This window comes from Chelmon rostratus, chromosome 15, assembly GCF_017976325.1.
Source record: "Chelmon rostratus isolate fCheRos1 chromosome 15, fCheRos1.pri, whole genome shotgun sequence".
In the NCBI taxonomy this organism is placed as follows: domain Eukaryota; kingdom Metazoa; phylum Chordata; class Actinopteri; order Chaetodontiformes; family Chaetodontidae; genus Chelmon; species Chelmon rostratus.
In genome coordinates this window covers 9,550,077-9,566,450 of record NC_055672.1, presented here as the reverse complement: position 1 = coordinate 9,566,450, position 16,374 = coordinate 9,550,077, and the positions used below count along the sequence as shown (strand labels likewise).

Sequence of the window (16,374 nt, the reverse complement as noted above, 5' to 3'; positions counted from 1 at the left end):
GCAGGGAGAGGTCTAAAGTCTGAGAAAATGACCCTGATGATGTCATCGGGGTTGGCCCTTCAAACGGACGTGATGTCATAGTTCTGATGCGGGTGATAAGTAATGATTGGAACAACTGCAAACGGCATACCGTGAACGAGAGCGCCGCTACAGTTTGCAGACTGGTCATGTGATAATACACCAAACATGGCATCAGAACACGCCAGAATAATAACTTCTCGTTTTCCAGACACAGCGCGTCAGTGTTTCTGTTAGCTGACCGAACACATCGGCTCAGTTGAACAAAGGTGAACTCTGACCTGGAATTCCGGCTAGAGATCACATCGAAAACAGGAAAAGCAAGCTTTAAAGACACTTAAATATTCACATGACAGACATGTAACCTTAAACCTGCTGTAGCTAATTCATGTGACATGAAAGCGGCAGACGCAAGATGTGAGCATGACAGCTGACATCCAACAGTTAGAAAGAAATGTCATGAATTCTGAGTCACCTGGCGAATGTAAGCCAAATATTCACCACCTTTTAGCTCTGTTTTTGGTCCCTACCCACTCCCGATGGAGATATCTGGCTCTTAAGCTACCAAATGCTCCCAGCGGTCACGGCTAGTCTAGAACTGGTGGTGTGCAGTGGGTTTTTAGAGCTGTTTCGCTGAAAACTGCTGCATCCTGCGGATGAAAACTACACCAGGGAGTAAAAGTTGTGATATCTCAGCCTGTGCTCTTTCAGTTTTGACCCCTCTCTGCCTCAACTTCATGGAAGTGCAACAATAAATCAATAGAGTGCCCCTTTAAATAATTAATGACGATTGAGCTCATAGGCATTACTGGTGATGTTAGAGGTTTAATGATGCTAATTGCCACATTTCTAAGCTGAAGTGCTTCCTTGTTATTTGCAGAATAATTAACCCACCTTTTGCAGGCATCAATCTGTTGTTCATAGCAAGTGCTGTAATTTGTGGAGATTAGCGCTAACGACTTACTTTACTGATGTTGGGTGGAGTTAGGGGTTGTAGTGCATCATCTCTGACCGGCGGTCATAGTTCAGAGTTTGGCCTACATCACCGAAAGGCAGCCATGTGCCACATAAACCTCCCATTATTCTGTTATTTGGATAAACAGTCGATGCGGGCCAAGGTGGAGCAGCGTGGGGGCAGGCGATGCTTCTGATCCGCGCTTCCTCGCAGCAGAAATGATTCACCTGTTTATTCAAATGAGAAGCTTAAGCAGATGATTGAAGTGTAATATGCACTAACGCTGAATCTCAGCATCCCACACACACACACACACACACACACACACACTGGAGCTCCGCCACAGCCTGCAGCTGCATTGACGGTAAACAGAGCAAGGTAGCGCATGGGCAGCCAGCAGGGAATTATTCCACATCGCATCACATCCCTGAGCATACATGGCGTCCGCACACACCGAGCCATGAATTTAGTGTGCAGGCTCACGGGGTAGCCGCCAATTTCTTCCTTTCGTTTTTTTTCTTTCTTTCTTACATTTTTTTTTTTTTGCAGCCATCATCCATTGCGTCGGTGTGCAGCAGCGGGGAAGATTCAGCGCACATTGCTACAGTAAGGTACCATCATTTCCTGGATCAAGACGATGGGATGTGGGCTCATCCGGATCTATCCCTGCAAATACGGCGGACGGGCGCGATTTTTTTTATTATCCCAAACCCATCCACATCTTCCCAATGTCGCAAGGTGTCTTTGAAAAGGGTACGGACCTCTGGAGGAAATGAGAAGAAGGGTCTGTTTTGACTCACGCCTGTCGAGATGGTGAGTGAAATGCATGGCTTTCTATTCCCACTGCACCCCATGGCTGAGTACCTGCCTTTGACGGCAAATCCTCGCCAGCTAATTAGAAATGATCCCCACAGAAAAAAAAAAATGTCACAATAAATTCACCGTGTGGCGCTTTCCCGTTTTCCTTTGCTGTTTCTTTTTACATAACATCTCGTTTTTATGTTTAGGCTACACTTAAACCAAATGTAATGGATTTTTTCTCCAGTGAATGCGACTTGTATTTCAAATCTTCCATCGCACTATTACCCGCGTTTGCGTTGCACATACTGCACATTTCACAGCCACCGTCCTGCACGCTTTTACTCGTATTCTGCGCGTTTTTGGTGCGCAAAAGGGGTGCTGTGGCAACACATGAAATATTCCAGTGTGTCTCCAATATTCTCATCAACTTCGATGCGGTGTCACGCCAGCGGACAACCATTTTAAAGCGGCGGCTCGACTGGAGCATCACGTTTTAAAATGACCTTCAGTGCTCGCTGGCTGGAAATTGATTCTCACCTGGGATGGAGTGTCCTTTTACAACCAGTGCCGCTGCCTTCCTGACACAATACGCATACATCGACACGGAAATAAGAAGAAAGAACACGTTATTGTGCCCTTTATCTGGCACTAAAACCACATCAGGGATTGGGTGCATCTCTGTGCTTGATGCTACCAAAATCTGCCTTGCGTTTTTTTTTTCCTCTCTCTCGCTTTTTCCTCTCCAGTCATCTCAAACGTAGCCCCGCTGCAGACTACTCACCCATGCGGTGCTCTCTCCCTGTCCCAAATACATCACAACGCATTTGACAAAACCCCAGTTGTGTTCTTCAAAATGTGAATGAGTGTTTGAGCTGCACATGTCTCGCTCAGCTCCCATTTCTGGGCGCAGAGATGGAGAGAAGAGAGGGCTGTATCAGCTGTGTGGGCCATGCAGTATTCCCCTCTCATGTTAAACACTCTGACCTCAGCGCCATCACCATGGAGACACTATAACTTTACCACACACTGCATATTTAATGGGTGTGATTTTGATCTCCGCGCTGCTGTACCCTCGAGCCTTTCTGCATCTATACAGTGTTTTGTATATTTGACAATAACATATGAAGGTATGCATGGGCTGCATCCTCTTGAATAGCAGGGGGCTTATCGCTGCTGCTGACAGAAAACATGTTTCAGCGGTGTAAGAGGATTTGCCTACATGAAAATGTATTGATACAGTAAGCCTTTAAAAGGAGTCGCACTCATCTGGCCCTGGTTCATGTGGTCTTTGTGCACAGATCTGTGTTACCTAAGTCACACAGATGGGAGCGATGAAGGGGCGCTGTCATGCATAAGGCCGGTATTATTCCCCATATGTCTTATAGGACAGACGATGTGAGGAAGACCAGTGTTGGAGCTGGTCTTGCTGATTTCAATCTGCTCCAGTGATGTGTGAAATAAAAAGTCACCTCTCAAGGTCTGCTTCTGCACTTGGAGTCTCAATCTGCTTGCATGGCCTCTTTATGCAACATGCAGGTGTGTTGAGCCCCAGAGAGCCGGAGCGTCGGGGGGCCTCTCTGCTCTCTTCAGCCTTAAGATGGCAGCATTCTCTTACAATACGTAGTACCTGCCAAAAATCCAATAACAGCTGGTAGCTTACAATCGTGCTTAACTAACAAATTTGAAATAACATCCACGATTAACTGGCAATTTTGCAGTAACCTCAGTGTTTTCATTTGATTTTCCAGCGAATTGAGAAGATTGGTTTGCGGAGGTGAAGCCTGTCTCTGCATGTTGATTGCGTACATCCTCCAGACATGTTGCTGCATGCTGTTTCTGTGTTGATGCTTGGTTTCTTTCCCCCTCTCCAGCCCTGACTGCTTCTCTCTCTCTCTGCTCACATAAAGGAGGCATCATTAAGAAGACCTGTACTTTCAAGATCAAACACACCTCATTAGGTCATTGCGGATCATTGTTACTCAGCGTAAGAGGCATCTCTAAGCTGTGACCTGCAATTTTTTTTTTGTCTATGAGCACTGAATCACAGAGAAGACTGCTCCCACCGTCGACCCAATGTAGGAACTCCTCCCTCCGGTTCCCACAGCCTCGAGTCTTGCTTGGATTTCAGCATTCAGTCAAATCCACCAGGTTTGTATTGTAATGTTCATGGGGAGGCATTATAGTAAGACTGTGTTCACATGCAGATGCTCACAAGCCAACTGAATTTAATTGAGGGGCAAATGGTGTTCAGAGTCAATGATCCACTGTAATAGACATTATAAACTCATGGTCCTAATGTGTAAAACTTTCACACAATTAGATGATCAGTCTGAATGTTGTGGTATCCTGTTGACCGTGACTTTTTTCTACCTTTTTTTTTCCTTTGCTGTGCACTTTTCAGGACGGAGTATGCCATCTGCACCTTTTCACAGAATCCTACGACCCCTCCTGCTCGGCACATTCATACTGGGATGCTTTGTGACCCTGTTTTTGATGTATTTTAAACCATCCACCAGCTGGTTATCGGGTCCTGTAGAGTCAACGGCGTCCACAGACCGGGTCAAGAACCTCTTCTCCACCAAGAGCGACAAAAACGTAACCACCGTGCTGATCTGGCTCTGGCCCTTCGGACAAACCTACGACCTGAGCGTGTGCAGCTCTCTCTTCAACATCGAGGGCTGCTTCATCACTGCGGACAGGAACCTGTACAACAAGTCAGATGGGGTCGTCATCCATCACCGAGACATCTGCACTGACCTCTCCAACCTGCCGCCGCTGCAGCGACCGTCCTTCCAGAAGTGGATATGGATGAACTTGGAGTCGCCGTCGCACTCCTCCCAGCTGCCCGGGATCGAGAACCTGTTCAACCTGACTCTCAATTACCGTCAGGATGCTGACATTGAAGTGCCTTATGGGTCCATCGTAGCAGCGGAGGGAGAGGAAGACTTTGTCCCGCCCAGCAAAAACAAGCTGATCTGCTGGATTGTGAGCAACTGGAACCAGGACCACGTGCGAGTGAAATACTACAATGAGCTGTACAAACACATTGAGGTTCATGCGTATGGACAAGCCTTCGGGGAGTACATCTCCGACCAAGACTACTTCCCCACCATCGCCAGCTGTAAGTTCTACCTGGCTTTCGAGAACTCCATCCACAAGGACTACATTACTGAAAAACTGTACAACCCGCTCTCTGTGGGGACGGTGCCAGTGGTTCTCGGCCCACCCAGGCAGAACTACGAGAACTTTATCCAGGGAGACGCCTTCATCCACGTGGACGACTTCACCTCGCCCAAGGAGCTGGCTGATTACCTGCTGCTCCTGGACAAGAACGAGGAAATGTACCTCAGGTACTTTGAGTGGCGGCGGCACTTTAAAGTAAAGAAGGCCTATTTCTGGGCAGAGCACACATGCCTGGCTTGTGATTACCTGCGCAGGCACAAGGAGTACAAGGCATTCAATAACCTTGACAAGTGGTACTGGGGTGGATAGTGCTCTGAAGGGCTATGCAGCGCTTGTTTTGTTGTTGAAGGCAGTGCTTTAAGATTTTTGTCCTTCGGTTAACATGAAGGTTCATTACTGTTCTGTCCCGAGCTCCCGAATGATGTTTTTCTATCGGTTCTGTGGCACAGCGAGACATCCATCTTGTTTTGTTTATTATTTGCAAGCCAAATTTGACAAGCCTTACTTTGCCTTTTGAGTTACTCGTTTATGATTTATATTTTTATGAATTACAAATGCACTACATTTTTTTTATTATTTCAGCCCATGTTTTGCGTAACATGCCCACATTTGCTGCTATTTTTTTCTGTTTTTGTTCCGTCATTAGTGTGAATGTGTGATTGTATGGATGTTCCTGTGCAACAGATAACATTCATGATGCAAGGTTGCCGTTTAAATATCACATTTTCATGAAGTGGCACACAGTGGACATCAGAATAGTGCTGGCTGCAGACTCACACAAAAACTGAAAATATTTATGTAATATTTATTCAAGTGAGGCATTATATGATAAAAAACAATCTCATCTGTGCTAGTGATGCAGTCACCTATGCAGTGTTTACTGAACTCAAATGTGAAAGTAGTTCAATTGTGTCATGTACATATTTGTGTATTTTTGGAATTATGTAGCTGTCTTTTTTTTTCTTATTTTTGTAAATTTGCATTTGCACTGCTAATCCAACCTATCTTTATATATGTACAGTAAGACAGACGCTTATCATATTATATGGTTGTAGATGACATATGGTGATCATTACCCTGATAGTCTCCGACAGCAGATGTGACTGCTCCGTGAGAGGGAGGTTACTATTTTAATCATGTTGTGAGTTGTTCATTGTCACGTGTGATGTGTCACAGTGCGGTTGGATCCCATGTGGATGATGATAGTACAGTACGGAGCTAGTGCGCTGCAACATGAAACTCCCAGACGCCTCATTATGTTGCATTCTGATTTGAGCTTTTAAGTGAAAACGGTGACGACAAAGAGCATAAAATGAAACAGCGCAGCTCCTCTGCTGCGTGTACTGTACTGTCATCCCACTGAAATATTTACACTGATATTTTCAACTATTCCAAGCAGGTGTTAGCATATGGGTGAGGTGGGTGAGCTCTGCCCACGTGTTCGGGACCTGTCGAGAACAATGTGAAAGATGTGAAATGCTCGCGATTATTTCTGTCTTTGAATCATCACACCGCAGTGTCGTTTGGGGAGTTAGAGGTTGCATGTGAGAAATATTTTTCTGGATTATTTGTTTACTCCTGTTTACAGTTGTGTGGCTTGCCAGCCAGCCTACACCGCTCAAGATCACACTCGAAAAAGACAGCTCGGCATCTGTACATATTACATCACTTTTAAATGTTGTCAGAACAGCTAATCCATGAACAATGCATCTCAACAGCACTCAGCAGCTACTGACATGACGGTTAAGTCTTTACAGAACGTACTGTGGAAAACCATGTCAGCACTTTATGCAAGATGAGCTGGTGTCTTCTTGGTCAAAGTACACAAACTTGTTTCAGGTTCAGGTTTCATTTTGATATTTCTCCACTGTCAAAGGGACCATTGATGTAAATTAGGATGAATTCAATTATTTTTCTTATGGAATATGGTTCCACATGCCATAGTGAAACCTGTATATAACCCCTGTAGTGAACTGAATCATCATCTAGATCAAACCAGCCCACTAACACAGATCATTCCTGTATGTGCACCATGCTGAGGGAGCTCCAACGGTGTCTGAGTTCATGGGGAAAAGACGTGATGTGTTGTATATATTTTCCAAATCTCTTTATAACATGGAAGTATTGTGAGGCAGTGAACATGATTTTGCTGCACCTTCGTAAATGATGCTGGTGCTTCAAGAGGCTGTGAATCAAGGCGAAAGGAGAGAGACACTTGAAAAGAATGACGTCAGAGATAATGGTTTTAGTGTTGTGAGATGGACGTTTTCATCAAGGGAGGCAATTTTACACTGATGTTTTTTATTGTTGTTTTTTTGTTTTGTTTTTTTTGATTAGGCGGTAATCTTGTTGGCATGACCTGATTGAGAAAGTCGTGCCAAAATGCAGCAGAGATATAGCACTTTTATTCATTTAGAGTTGTGTGACTCACTGTGCTGGTGCCTGTCTTAGCTGGAGCTATTGTGAGTTCATAAACTGTCATCCAAGACCTCGGCTGTCCAGCAGATTAACTGTGAAGCTGCCGCTCACGGTCTCATATTGTACAGTCCAATCTCATGTATGAAAACAAAGGTTTCTTGTCCAATGTGGTTGGTGACTTTAAGGAACAAAAGATTTTTGATTTTTTTTTTGTGTGTTGTCTGTCTCTTTCATCCTCTCTTCCTTTCTCTCTTTTTTTGCACAAAAACAAACGTGAGGAGCTGTGGCTTCTCTGTCCCCTGTCTGAGTCTGCGAGTGTGTCACAGCACCAGAGAGTGAATCAGGATGTCTCCGGTTGCAGTCTGACCTGGCACTGATTCTGCTGGAGTCCTTAAAAACACTGCGAGATGAAATCTTCGTGTGTGGTTGAACGTGAAGATTTCTCCAGAAATGCTCATTTTCTGCCAGTTCACTGAAACAGTCAGTGAGTCAATCAGTACAAGTTTTTTGCCAAATCATTGTATTTTGCCAAATGTTGTGTTTTAACTGTAGATGTCTGATAGTGTCAAAGAAAATAAAGATGTGGACAAATGAGCAAACACTAGTGGAGCTGACAGCCCTTTTTTTGATACAGCTGACCATGTTACGCTGAAACAATTTTTCATTCAGTTGTTGTCTGCTGCCCTTAAATGAATAGCTTGACATTATGGGAAATACACTTATTTGCTTTCTTTCGAAGAGTCAGATGGAGAGATTGACACCACTCTCACGTCTGTGCAGTAGATACGTAGCAAGAACCAGAAACTAGTTAGATGCTAACTTAGCTTAGCAGAAAGCTGAGAGAAGAGGGATATAGCCGGCCTATATCATGTTCATTTTAGCCGTACAAAAAGCAGTACGTACATACGGTACGTTATGCCACCTAACATAGTGTTCTCACATCCATGTCAAATATAATTTCCACAAATGTTGCCCACACCGTTCTCCAGTGCCATGTAATGCAGGCGGAGGTATAAATAGCTGTCCAAAAGCCTTGATAAGTGATTGATGAGAGCGAGGAGAGGGTGTTGTGGTGGTTACGCCCCGAGCCTCCGGCTGTTGTTAGTTACCCCATATCCTCGCTAGCACTCTGGTATTTGCCTCCTCCGCCACACAGGGATGACACATCTTTGTCAACTGCCTCTCCTCAATGCTGCAGGTCAAAGTGTGTGATAAATGTGTGTGTAACCAGGATCAGTGGCACAAATAATCCATCAGTGTTATATGGGGATTAATGTGAAAGTTCAGGTGGTGGTGAGGGGACTGTCCCTCCAGTTTTTAGAACTCAAGACAGTGTTACAGCGGAGGACATTGTCCTCAGCAGTGAATCTCACATTTGCCCGGTCAAATACAATAGAGGACATTACTACGTAGATTGCATCTAGTGTTTCTACACTTGAATGACTTTGTGTAACATGAAAAAACCCACAGAAAATGATTACTGACTCGACAGAGCTTTACAACTTCTTTCAGCTCATTGTTCTGGTTTTTCAGCCCACAACTTTACTGTTTTGGTTCAGGCTAACTGCTCTAATAGCACCATTTTCAATGAAAAACTTGCTCAGCACCAAACAGCAGATATATGAAGTTAGCTTCAAGGTGGTGAACAAAGTGGAACATTTAGCAGCTAGAAAGCCAGATACTTCGCTCAATAGGTGGAGACCAAAAAAGAGCTAAAATCAGAGTGAATATTAGACTCTAAATTAATACTTACAGATTCACCATCATCTTAGACTGTGATAAGCATATCAGTGTTGTGCTCCCAGCTTGTTGCTGCTGCCCCCAAGTGACCAAATTATCTGTATGTATCAGATATATATATAAAAAAATTACCATTGATCGTCTCTAACAATGTTTGTTGTTCAAGTCCTGCCATGGCCGCTGGGTTTTTTGGGTCCAGCCAATGATTTGTATTGTTTATTTGTGCTGCGCTATTTGCATGATCGGAAGTGTTCCAGCATAAGGCACTGAGGATGATGTTATTATTACTGGAAAGCTGGAGAATAAATTAAGTCTTCTTTTTCTGAAGCTGTCTAATGCTGTCTTAAGATCGAGATTTAGCCCGTAGCAGGTACGTTAGAATTTCTATCTCTGTTTTACAGGCTGTGAATAATTGAACAAAATTCTGGTTAGAAATTCCTTATTTAGGTGATATATTGAAGTATGTTTTTGTGCTCTGACTTGCTGTGGCTGGCATCCAAAGGCAATCAGCAGCTTCGTCTACACTGTTTCCAAATACCACAAACTCTGTGGGCTGGGAGGAGGCAAGGGATCGAAGAGGAGAACATTTTAATGGGTTGTGCATTCCTAGGGGTAGACAACTTTCTCTCCTCTTTAGCGGTGGAGCTCATATGTCTGGCTCTGTGACAGGTCTCGTCACCCACTCATACCATGACTCATTTTGGTGAGAACTTGGGAGGGGGAGGGGACAGACTCAGTGGAGGCATTACCCAGGTACTCATAGGACCTCCCTGAAGGGGTGTAAGGTTTTGTCAGATAGTAGACTTAGTAGATTGTATCTCCTCACCCCCCTGGCAACCCCCTACCTGGCTATCCTGTTCAGATGAAAACGCTGCGTTGAAAGCAAGCTCTCCACGTTGCAGAACCTGCTCAAAAGGCCAGGTTTGTGTCAGCCCTCTCATTAACTACTAGAGCCGCTCCTCATCTCAACTTAATGGATCCCACTTATGCTGTCATCACCATGCCAACCAGCTGTCAACTCTAGTGCGGCGAGCCTTTTGTGCTTCAGAGAGATGCAACTGTGCCGTGTTGATCTATCTCAGTCTACAACAAGTCACCACCTCAAAGGAGCCACCAATGTAAATGCTTCTCTTCTTCTCTGAGATCATTCGATTAAGAGGGGGAAAAAACATCCACTGACACCTTATTGTAAAGACTGAATACATTAAGATAAGAGGACACCCGAGTCCAGGTCAAATAAAGGCCTATTTATTGGGGCGAGACAGGCCGCATACGAAATCTGTTGGCAGCTGCTCGCTAGTTGACTTCAGAGGATTAAGCAGGCAAAAAGGAATACGCAAGATCAGCAAGCTTTTTGCTCTGCAGAGCTGGCACTGTCTGGTGTAGAAGTTAATAATCCAAGGGACAAAGACCAGCACCTGTTATCTATCAGATACAAATCAGAGCAGTTAAAATAAAATCACAAACAGGCATGCTTTAATGCAGATTAACGCTCATAATATAAACACAATAAACAACAATTTCTGCTGTAATATCCAGTGAATATTTCAAATTGTGTTCATGCATTCAAAGAGATGAGAGTTTTCGTTTGCGGGTGAATATAGGTCACCTCCACCCTGGCTTGATGTCACATGGTGACAGACATACTGTGCAGCAGCCACCAATGCAACAAAGATTAGAAGCTTTTGAGAAGCAATAGCTATACTTGTCCTACAGTTGGTTCTGAGTTTATTTAAGGTCTGCATGGCTTTGTGATTTGCCGCTGATCTGGACACCAGCAGGGAGCACGGATACAATACAGTGGTAATTTAATCCAAAGCAGCAGATGACTCGGTGTAATCCGCAGGATCCACCCACTTAGAAATAAGTAGAACCTGAAGGATGGCACGGCTTCAAATCAAAGATATTTCCTACACCTGAATTCTTGACACGATATGGTTATTTTGTGCTGAAAGCCTTACATAACATGCAGCTTGTAGGTCAAAGTCTTACATTATTTCTCAGAGGTTTGTAGATACCACCTACGTACGCCACAGAGACATGTTCCGACATCATCTAACAATCCAACAGTGCATGACATACATGTGCATGTCATGTGTTACATACATGCATTGCATTTATTCACAAGAGTGTAATTTAAGATGGATTTCTTTACAAGGAGTGGTACCGAAGAGAAAACAGACAGGGAGAGAGTTCATCGAGAGAGAGTTGCATTCCTCTCAGCCTCATCCCTGTCGCTGACCTTCCTGTGTGTGTATATGAGGGATTAGGCCCGCGGGCCGGGCTGGTGGTCTTCTCAGGCTATTTTTATGATGATCTCCGCCCCCTGATCCTTTTGGAAAATTGATACGAGCACATGTTTCAAGATTCAGAGGTAATTAGTCGACTGTCAGTCAAAGATGCTGAAGAAGAGCATTTTCTTTACGCAGAAGGAAAAGGAACGATTTTTACTGTTTCAGACATGCCTGTTGGCACCTATGTGCTCACTTGGTATATGTGACTGAGCCATACTCAAGGTAAAGCTTGAGCTTGTCGTGTCAAACACTGGTTCAAAATAACCATATTATAGTTTGGGTAAATAACTCAACAGTAATTTTAAAAAAAATTACGTGATTACGTGATGCTAGTTGAAGTGAACCCAGTTTTGCATCTGTGCTACATTGACCCAAACTGGGTCAGTTTTTAACCCAGTGATTTGTTATTGTTTATTGCTAATCATCTTTTGTTCCAGCTCAGCATACTATGAATGTGTTTTTAATGAGGTTACAAGTGCATCGCTATCAGCTAGATGATCACCATCAAACTGTCGTATCGGCTCCTCCTCCTCCTTTATTTTGCCGTGGATGGATTGAGCATCCACAGGCCCGCAGCCTCTCCCTTCTGAAGTGCTGCCAAGGCGCTCTCAATAGCTACTGAGAGGTCCTGGCATTATAGTCCAGTACCTGGCAACCACAAAGCTGCTGGCGCCTACCTCTCATAAGCCATCTGCAACTGCTTGTGTGTGGAGCAGGCACTGATGACGGCCACAAGTGTGTCCAGACATGTCGCAGAATCCAAATAGCCATCTATCTCTGCTGTGTACCGATGCTCAGTCTAATATTAGTGTGTGGAAGAAGCAAGCTTTTGCATCTTTAGGCTCAAACCTTATCTTTTACTCATGTGTTTCTATGTGAAATTGATCAAACAGTCATCAACAATCAAGTCCTAAAACTGCCTTTCTCATTCCTTTATGCCACTCTGGAATAAAGCAGCAATGATTAAATCAGTTCAAAGGCTTAGCAATCTCTGCACCACCAGCTCCCTTAAAAGGTGCATGTTCATTCTCCCCGGAGATTACCGCTAATAAGAGGGCCAGTATTTATAGAAGATCCCCCCCAGTGGATACCCCTAATCCTACCTCACCCCTTTTCATCCCTTCCCCATCCCTGTGCCTGGACCGCTCACTCTGTGCAGCCCCCTGCTTCAGCCTCATCCTCACCCCATAGCCACTGAGGTAGAGACTTTTTGTTTTGTTTTGTATTGTTTGGGGTTTTTTTCAGATTCTTGAGAGAGAAGGGAAAAATTACTTTGCCTTTTCACTTGCTTGATGAGAGGGGGAAGAGATTGCTTGGACTATTGCAGGGCATTTTCCATCTTTCCCATTCTTCCTTGTTGTCCAATTTTCCTCCTCCTGCTCTCTTTGACCCGCAGCTAAGAAAAGCAAACAACAATGTCCACCAACGAGCGTTTCGACTGCCATTACTGCAAAGACTCCCTGCTGGGGAAGAAGTACATAATGAAAGAGGACACGCAGTACTGCACTAAGTGCTATGAGAACTTGTTTGCGAACTGCTGTGAGGGCTGCTCTTTACCAATTGGCTGCAACTGCAAGGTAAGGAAGCACCAGTGTATAAGAATGCATGCTTATTTATTTTATAATCTAGAGGTGATTTTGATGTCTTATGATCCCATCATAAAACATCAAGTCCAAATGAATATCTTACTTTACAGAATGTCCACAAGTGGAATAAATATTTTGTTAAATATCTCCAGGACTTGTCCTACAAGGATCGTCACTGGCACGAGCTGTGTTTCAAGTGCGGGAAGTGCAGCCGCTCTCTGGTGGAAAAGGCCTTTGCCGCAAAAGATGACTTGTTGCTCTGCACTGAATGCTACGCCAATGATTACTCCTCCAAGTGCACCACCTGCAAGAAAACCATCATGCCAGGTATGTTGGGGCGATGATGATGATGGATACATTAATGATAACAAACGTATTGAAAACTGTGGCTAACACACGATTTCGCCACAAGGTCAATTTAGACTGTTTTCACAGTCAAGAATTAACTTCCAGTATCACCTCTTAAGCCAACATGGACCACAAGTGCTCAGAAAAGAATAGAAATTTGAACGCACGCTAACCCTAACCCCTGTTCAATCAGGTGAACAAGTGAATGAAGTAAAGATAATTGTTTATTATGACAGATGATGTGTGATAATTAAGTCTCACATCAGTATCAGAAAATTTTTGCCGCTTTGAATCCACAGGGAGATCTTGTAATTGAGGGGCATCGCCCTGAGCAGCAGCGAGATAAATCCCCTCATGGATGTCCAGACACGGGTGGTGGTGGCGGCTGATGACTCTGTTGACAGGCTGATGAGGATGATGACATGATGAAGCTCAAGATATGCAAAGACTGGGCACTGACAGGGAGGCGTATAAAAGCAGCATGAAATAGCTAAGGCAGAGAGAGAATCATATTAAAAATGACAGACTGATAGACTCACAATGAAGGTATGTCACTGTGCTATTCGACAGATGTGGCACGCTGTTGAGAACAGCTGATATCTCAATTGACAACCCCAGTAAATGAGGAAATTATGAGTGAAAAAGTGTTAGAGGAGTGAATGCAGGATGGTTTGAGAAATAAGCTACAGGTCTAAGCATTCAAAAGAAAAGTCTTCCTTACTAAACTAGAGCTTCATTAAGCTTAGCTTAGCACAAAGACTGCAGGAAACAGCTGGTTTAGCCTTGTCTGAAGGTAACAAAATCCACCTACGGCTCCTCTAAACCGCACTAACACATTACATACTGTGTTTTTAATCTGTTAAGAAACCCAAGTGTAAAAACGACTACTTCTGGACTAGACTGTGAGCTAAATTTCTGGTTAGGCGTCATTAGTTATTATTGTTATTCGCAGTTTATTTTATGGTGTTTGGGCAATTTATTGTAATTTCAGATGAACTCTGAGTGAATTAGGATTTGGTGGGAGATCTGTATTGGTAATACAATAAATAATAACAGTATATATAATGACAGTAATTACTTTGACAAAAGAGGAAATGATTTTAATAGCTGGACTTAAAAGGTCATCCGTTACCTTGGAAACAGTGGCTGACAAATTGATCTCACCTCAGGCTTTTCTGGTTTTTCAATGCAACTTCTACCTTTCCCCCAAATTCTTTCCAAGATTATTCAGATTGCATCATCCTCTCCCAACAGATCAAGCGGGCCTATTTCGGGCCACAGTGTGTTTCTATCATAGAGGTACCATATGCTGACTAAGCTGCTCTCGTCCCCGGTGCCAGGTTCCCGCAAAATGGAATACAAGGGGAACAGCTGGCATGAGACCTGCTTCCTGTGCCACCGCTGCCAGCAGCCAATAGGAACCAAGTCCTTCATCCCAAAAGATGCTGGTTACTTCTGTGTGTCCTGCTTCGAGAAGCAGTTTGCCTACCAGTGCTGTGCTTGTAAGAAGGTAGGGTTACACCTGAGTGCTTCTATGTATTGACTGCTGCGCTCCAGTAAATCCCCCTGACTCTTGTACTTTAATGTTACTCACACTGTGGCTGCCGAGTAAAAGGATGCAGAGCAATAGAAATGTCACTGCGCGTTTTCTTTCACTCTTGCCCTGTCTGGTTCTGTGTTGCCTCTAGGCGATCACTACAGGTGGAGTGACATACCAAGACAAGCCCTGGCACCGCGAGTGTTTCCTATGCATCGGCTGCAGAAAGCAGCTGTCGGGTCAGCGCTTCACCTCCAGGGAAAACTACCCCTATTGCCTCGAATGCTTCAGCAACCTGTATGCAAAGAAGTGTGTGGGCTGCACCAAGCCCATCACCAGTGAGTCACTGACTGTGCTCGTTTTCATTCACTCTGACACCCCTCATGCAGTTCCCCCGCTCATATTTAAGGCTTTTATTTGCATTTGTGTAGGAACTGTCAGATAAACAAGGTGAAGAAGCATTAACCTACACATTATGTAAATACATGCATCTTTGTTTGATGTGTGCAGGTCTGGCAGGGGCCAAGTACATCTCTTTCGAGGAGCGCCAGTGGCACAGTGAGTGTTTCACCTGCACGCAGTGCTCAGTGTCCCTGGTGGGACGTGGCTTCCTCACCCAGCGAGACAACATCTTGTGCACCGACTGCGGCAGGGAGAAGTGACCTTTGCATGAAGGAGTCACCGTTACAACTAGAGCTATTCAGTTATCATATTCTCGTACAGATACTGTGTTGTGCAAGCATGGATAGTTCTTTTTAGCATGCACACAAACAAACATCAAATACAAATGTCAAATTATTATTGTGGTGTTGTAAATGACCATTAGTTCTCTCACACTGCCCACACACACACAGAAACTGGAATGTTTCCATAACAACAAACATGTATCTTTAAAGTTTTTGTTCTATCGTTAATGAATCGTTTTCTTTGTTTCCTGAAATGAAAAAAAAAAATTGTCCTCAGATACTTTCAATTTTTGACAACGAAAAAATGAAAAAAATATGTATTAGAGTTGATAGCAACTGGTCACTTAATAGTTTATTAAATTGACAGAAAATTTATCCTATTTTGATAATCCATTAATCATTTCAGTCATTTTTCAAGCAAAAATCCCAAACATTTGCTCGTTCCAGCTTCTTAGGAGCTAGAATTTGATACTTTTTTGTTGTCTTATAACTGAATATCTTTGGATTTTGGACTGTTGGTAAGTATGTTCCACTATGTTCTAACATTTTATGGACAAAGGCATTGATCTGGTAATAAAGAAAATAATCAGATGTTTTAATTGATGATGGAAATAATCATTTTTTGCAGCCCCAAAACACATTTCTCTTTATACAGATCTGATTTTCATTACACATATATGTTTCTGCTACTTGCTCAGCATACGTTGGTTATGGTTTCCAATAAAAAAAAGTATTCACACCGTGGAAACAATAAAACATGCAAGATATATGCTTCTCTTATGTGAAATACTTTACATGCTAAAGGTTG

The 16,374-nt window shown here is 43.6% G+C and overlaps 2 protein-coding genes across 2 annotated transcripts; both read left to right on the top strand.

Moving 5' to 3' along the window:
* The first annotated feature begins 1,659 nt into the window (after positions 1-1,659).
* Positions 1,660-7,967, top strand: fut9a (fucosyltransferase 9a). The gene is made up of 3 exons (XM_041953477.1): positions 1,660-1,786; positions 3,682-3,922; positions 4,176-7,967. Exon 3 carries the CDS (start codon positions 4,184-4,186, stop codon positions 5,264-5,266), a length of 1,083 nt encoding a protein of 360 aa, XP_041809411.1. The 5' UTR covers positions 1,660-1,786; positions 3,682-3,922; positions 4,176-4,183; the 3' UTR covers positions 5,267-7,967.
* A 4,539-nt stretch (positions 7,968-12,506) lies between these two features.
* fhl5 (four and a half LIM domains 5) lies at positions 12,507-16,322 on the top strand. Its single transcript, XM_041953350.1, has 6 exons — positions 12,507-12,608; positions 12,806-12,986; positions 13,148-13,322; positions 14,684-14,853; positions 15,032-15,218; positions 15,391-16,322. The coding sequence occupies exons 2-6, from the start codon at positions 12,825-12,827 to the stop codon at positions 15,540-15,542; spliced, it is 846 nt and encodes a 281-aa protein (XP_041809284.1). The 5' UTR covers positions 12,507-12,608; positions 12,806-12,824; the 3' UTR covers positions 15,543-16,322.
* Positions 16,323-16,374: the final 52 nt, after the last annotated feature.

Excerpts from the sequence above, each read along its gene's own strand:
- fut9a (XM_041953477.1), top strand. The coding sequence starts at position 4,184 with ATGCCATCTGCACCTTTTCACAGAATCCTACGACCCCTCCTGCTCGGC.
- fhl5 (XM_041953350.1), top strand. The coding sequence starts at position 12,825 with ATGTCCACCAACGAGCGTTTCGACTGCCATTACTGCAAAGACTCCCTG. Across the intron at positions 12,987-13,147 it reads CAATTGGCTGCAACTGCAAG|GACTTGTCCTACAAGGATCG; the intron begins GTAAGGAAGCAC and ends AAATATCTCCAG. Across the intron at positions 13,323-14,683 it reads CAAGAAAACCATCATGCCAG|GTTCCCGCAAAATGGAATAC; the intron begins GTATGTTGGGGC and ends CCCCGGTGCCAG.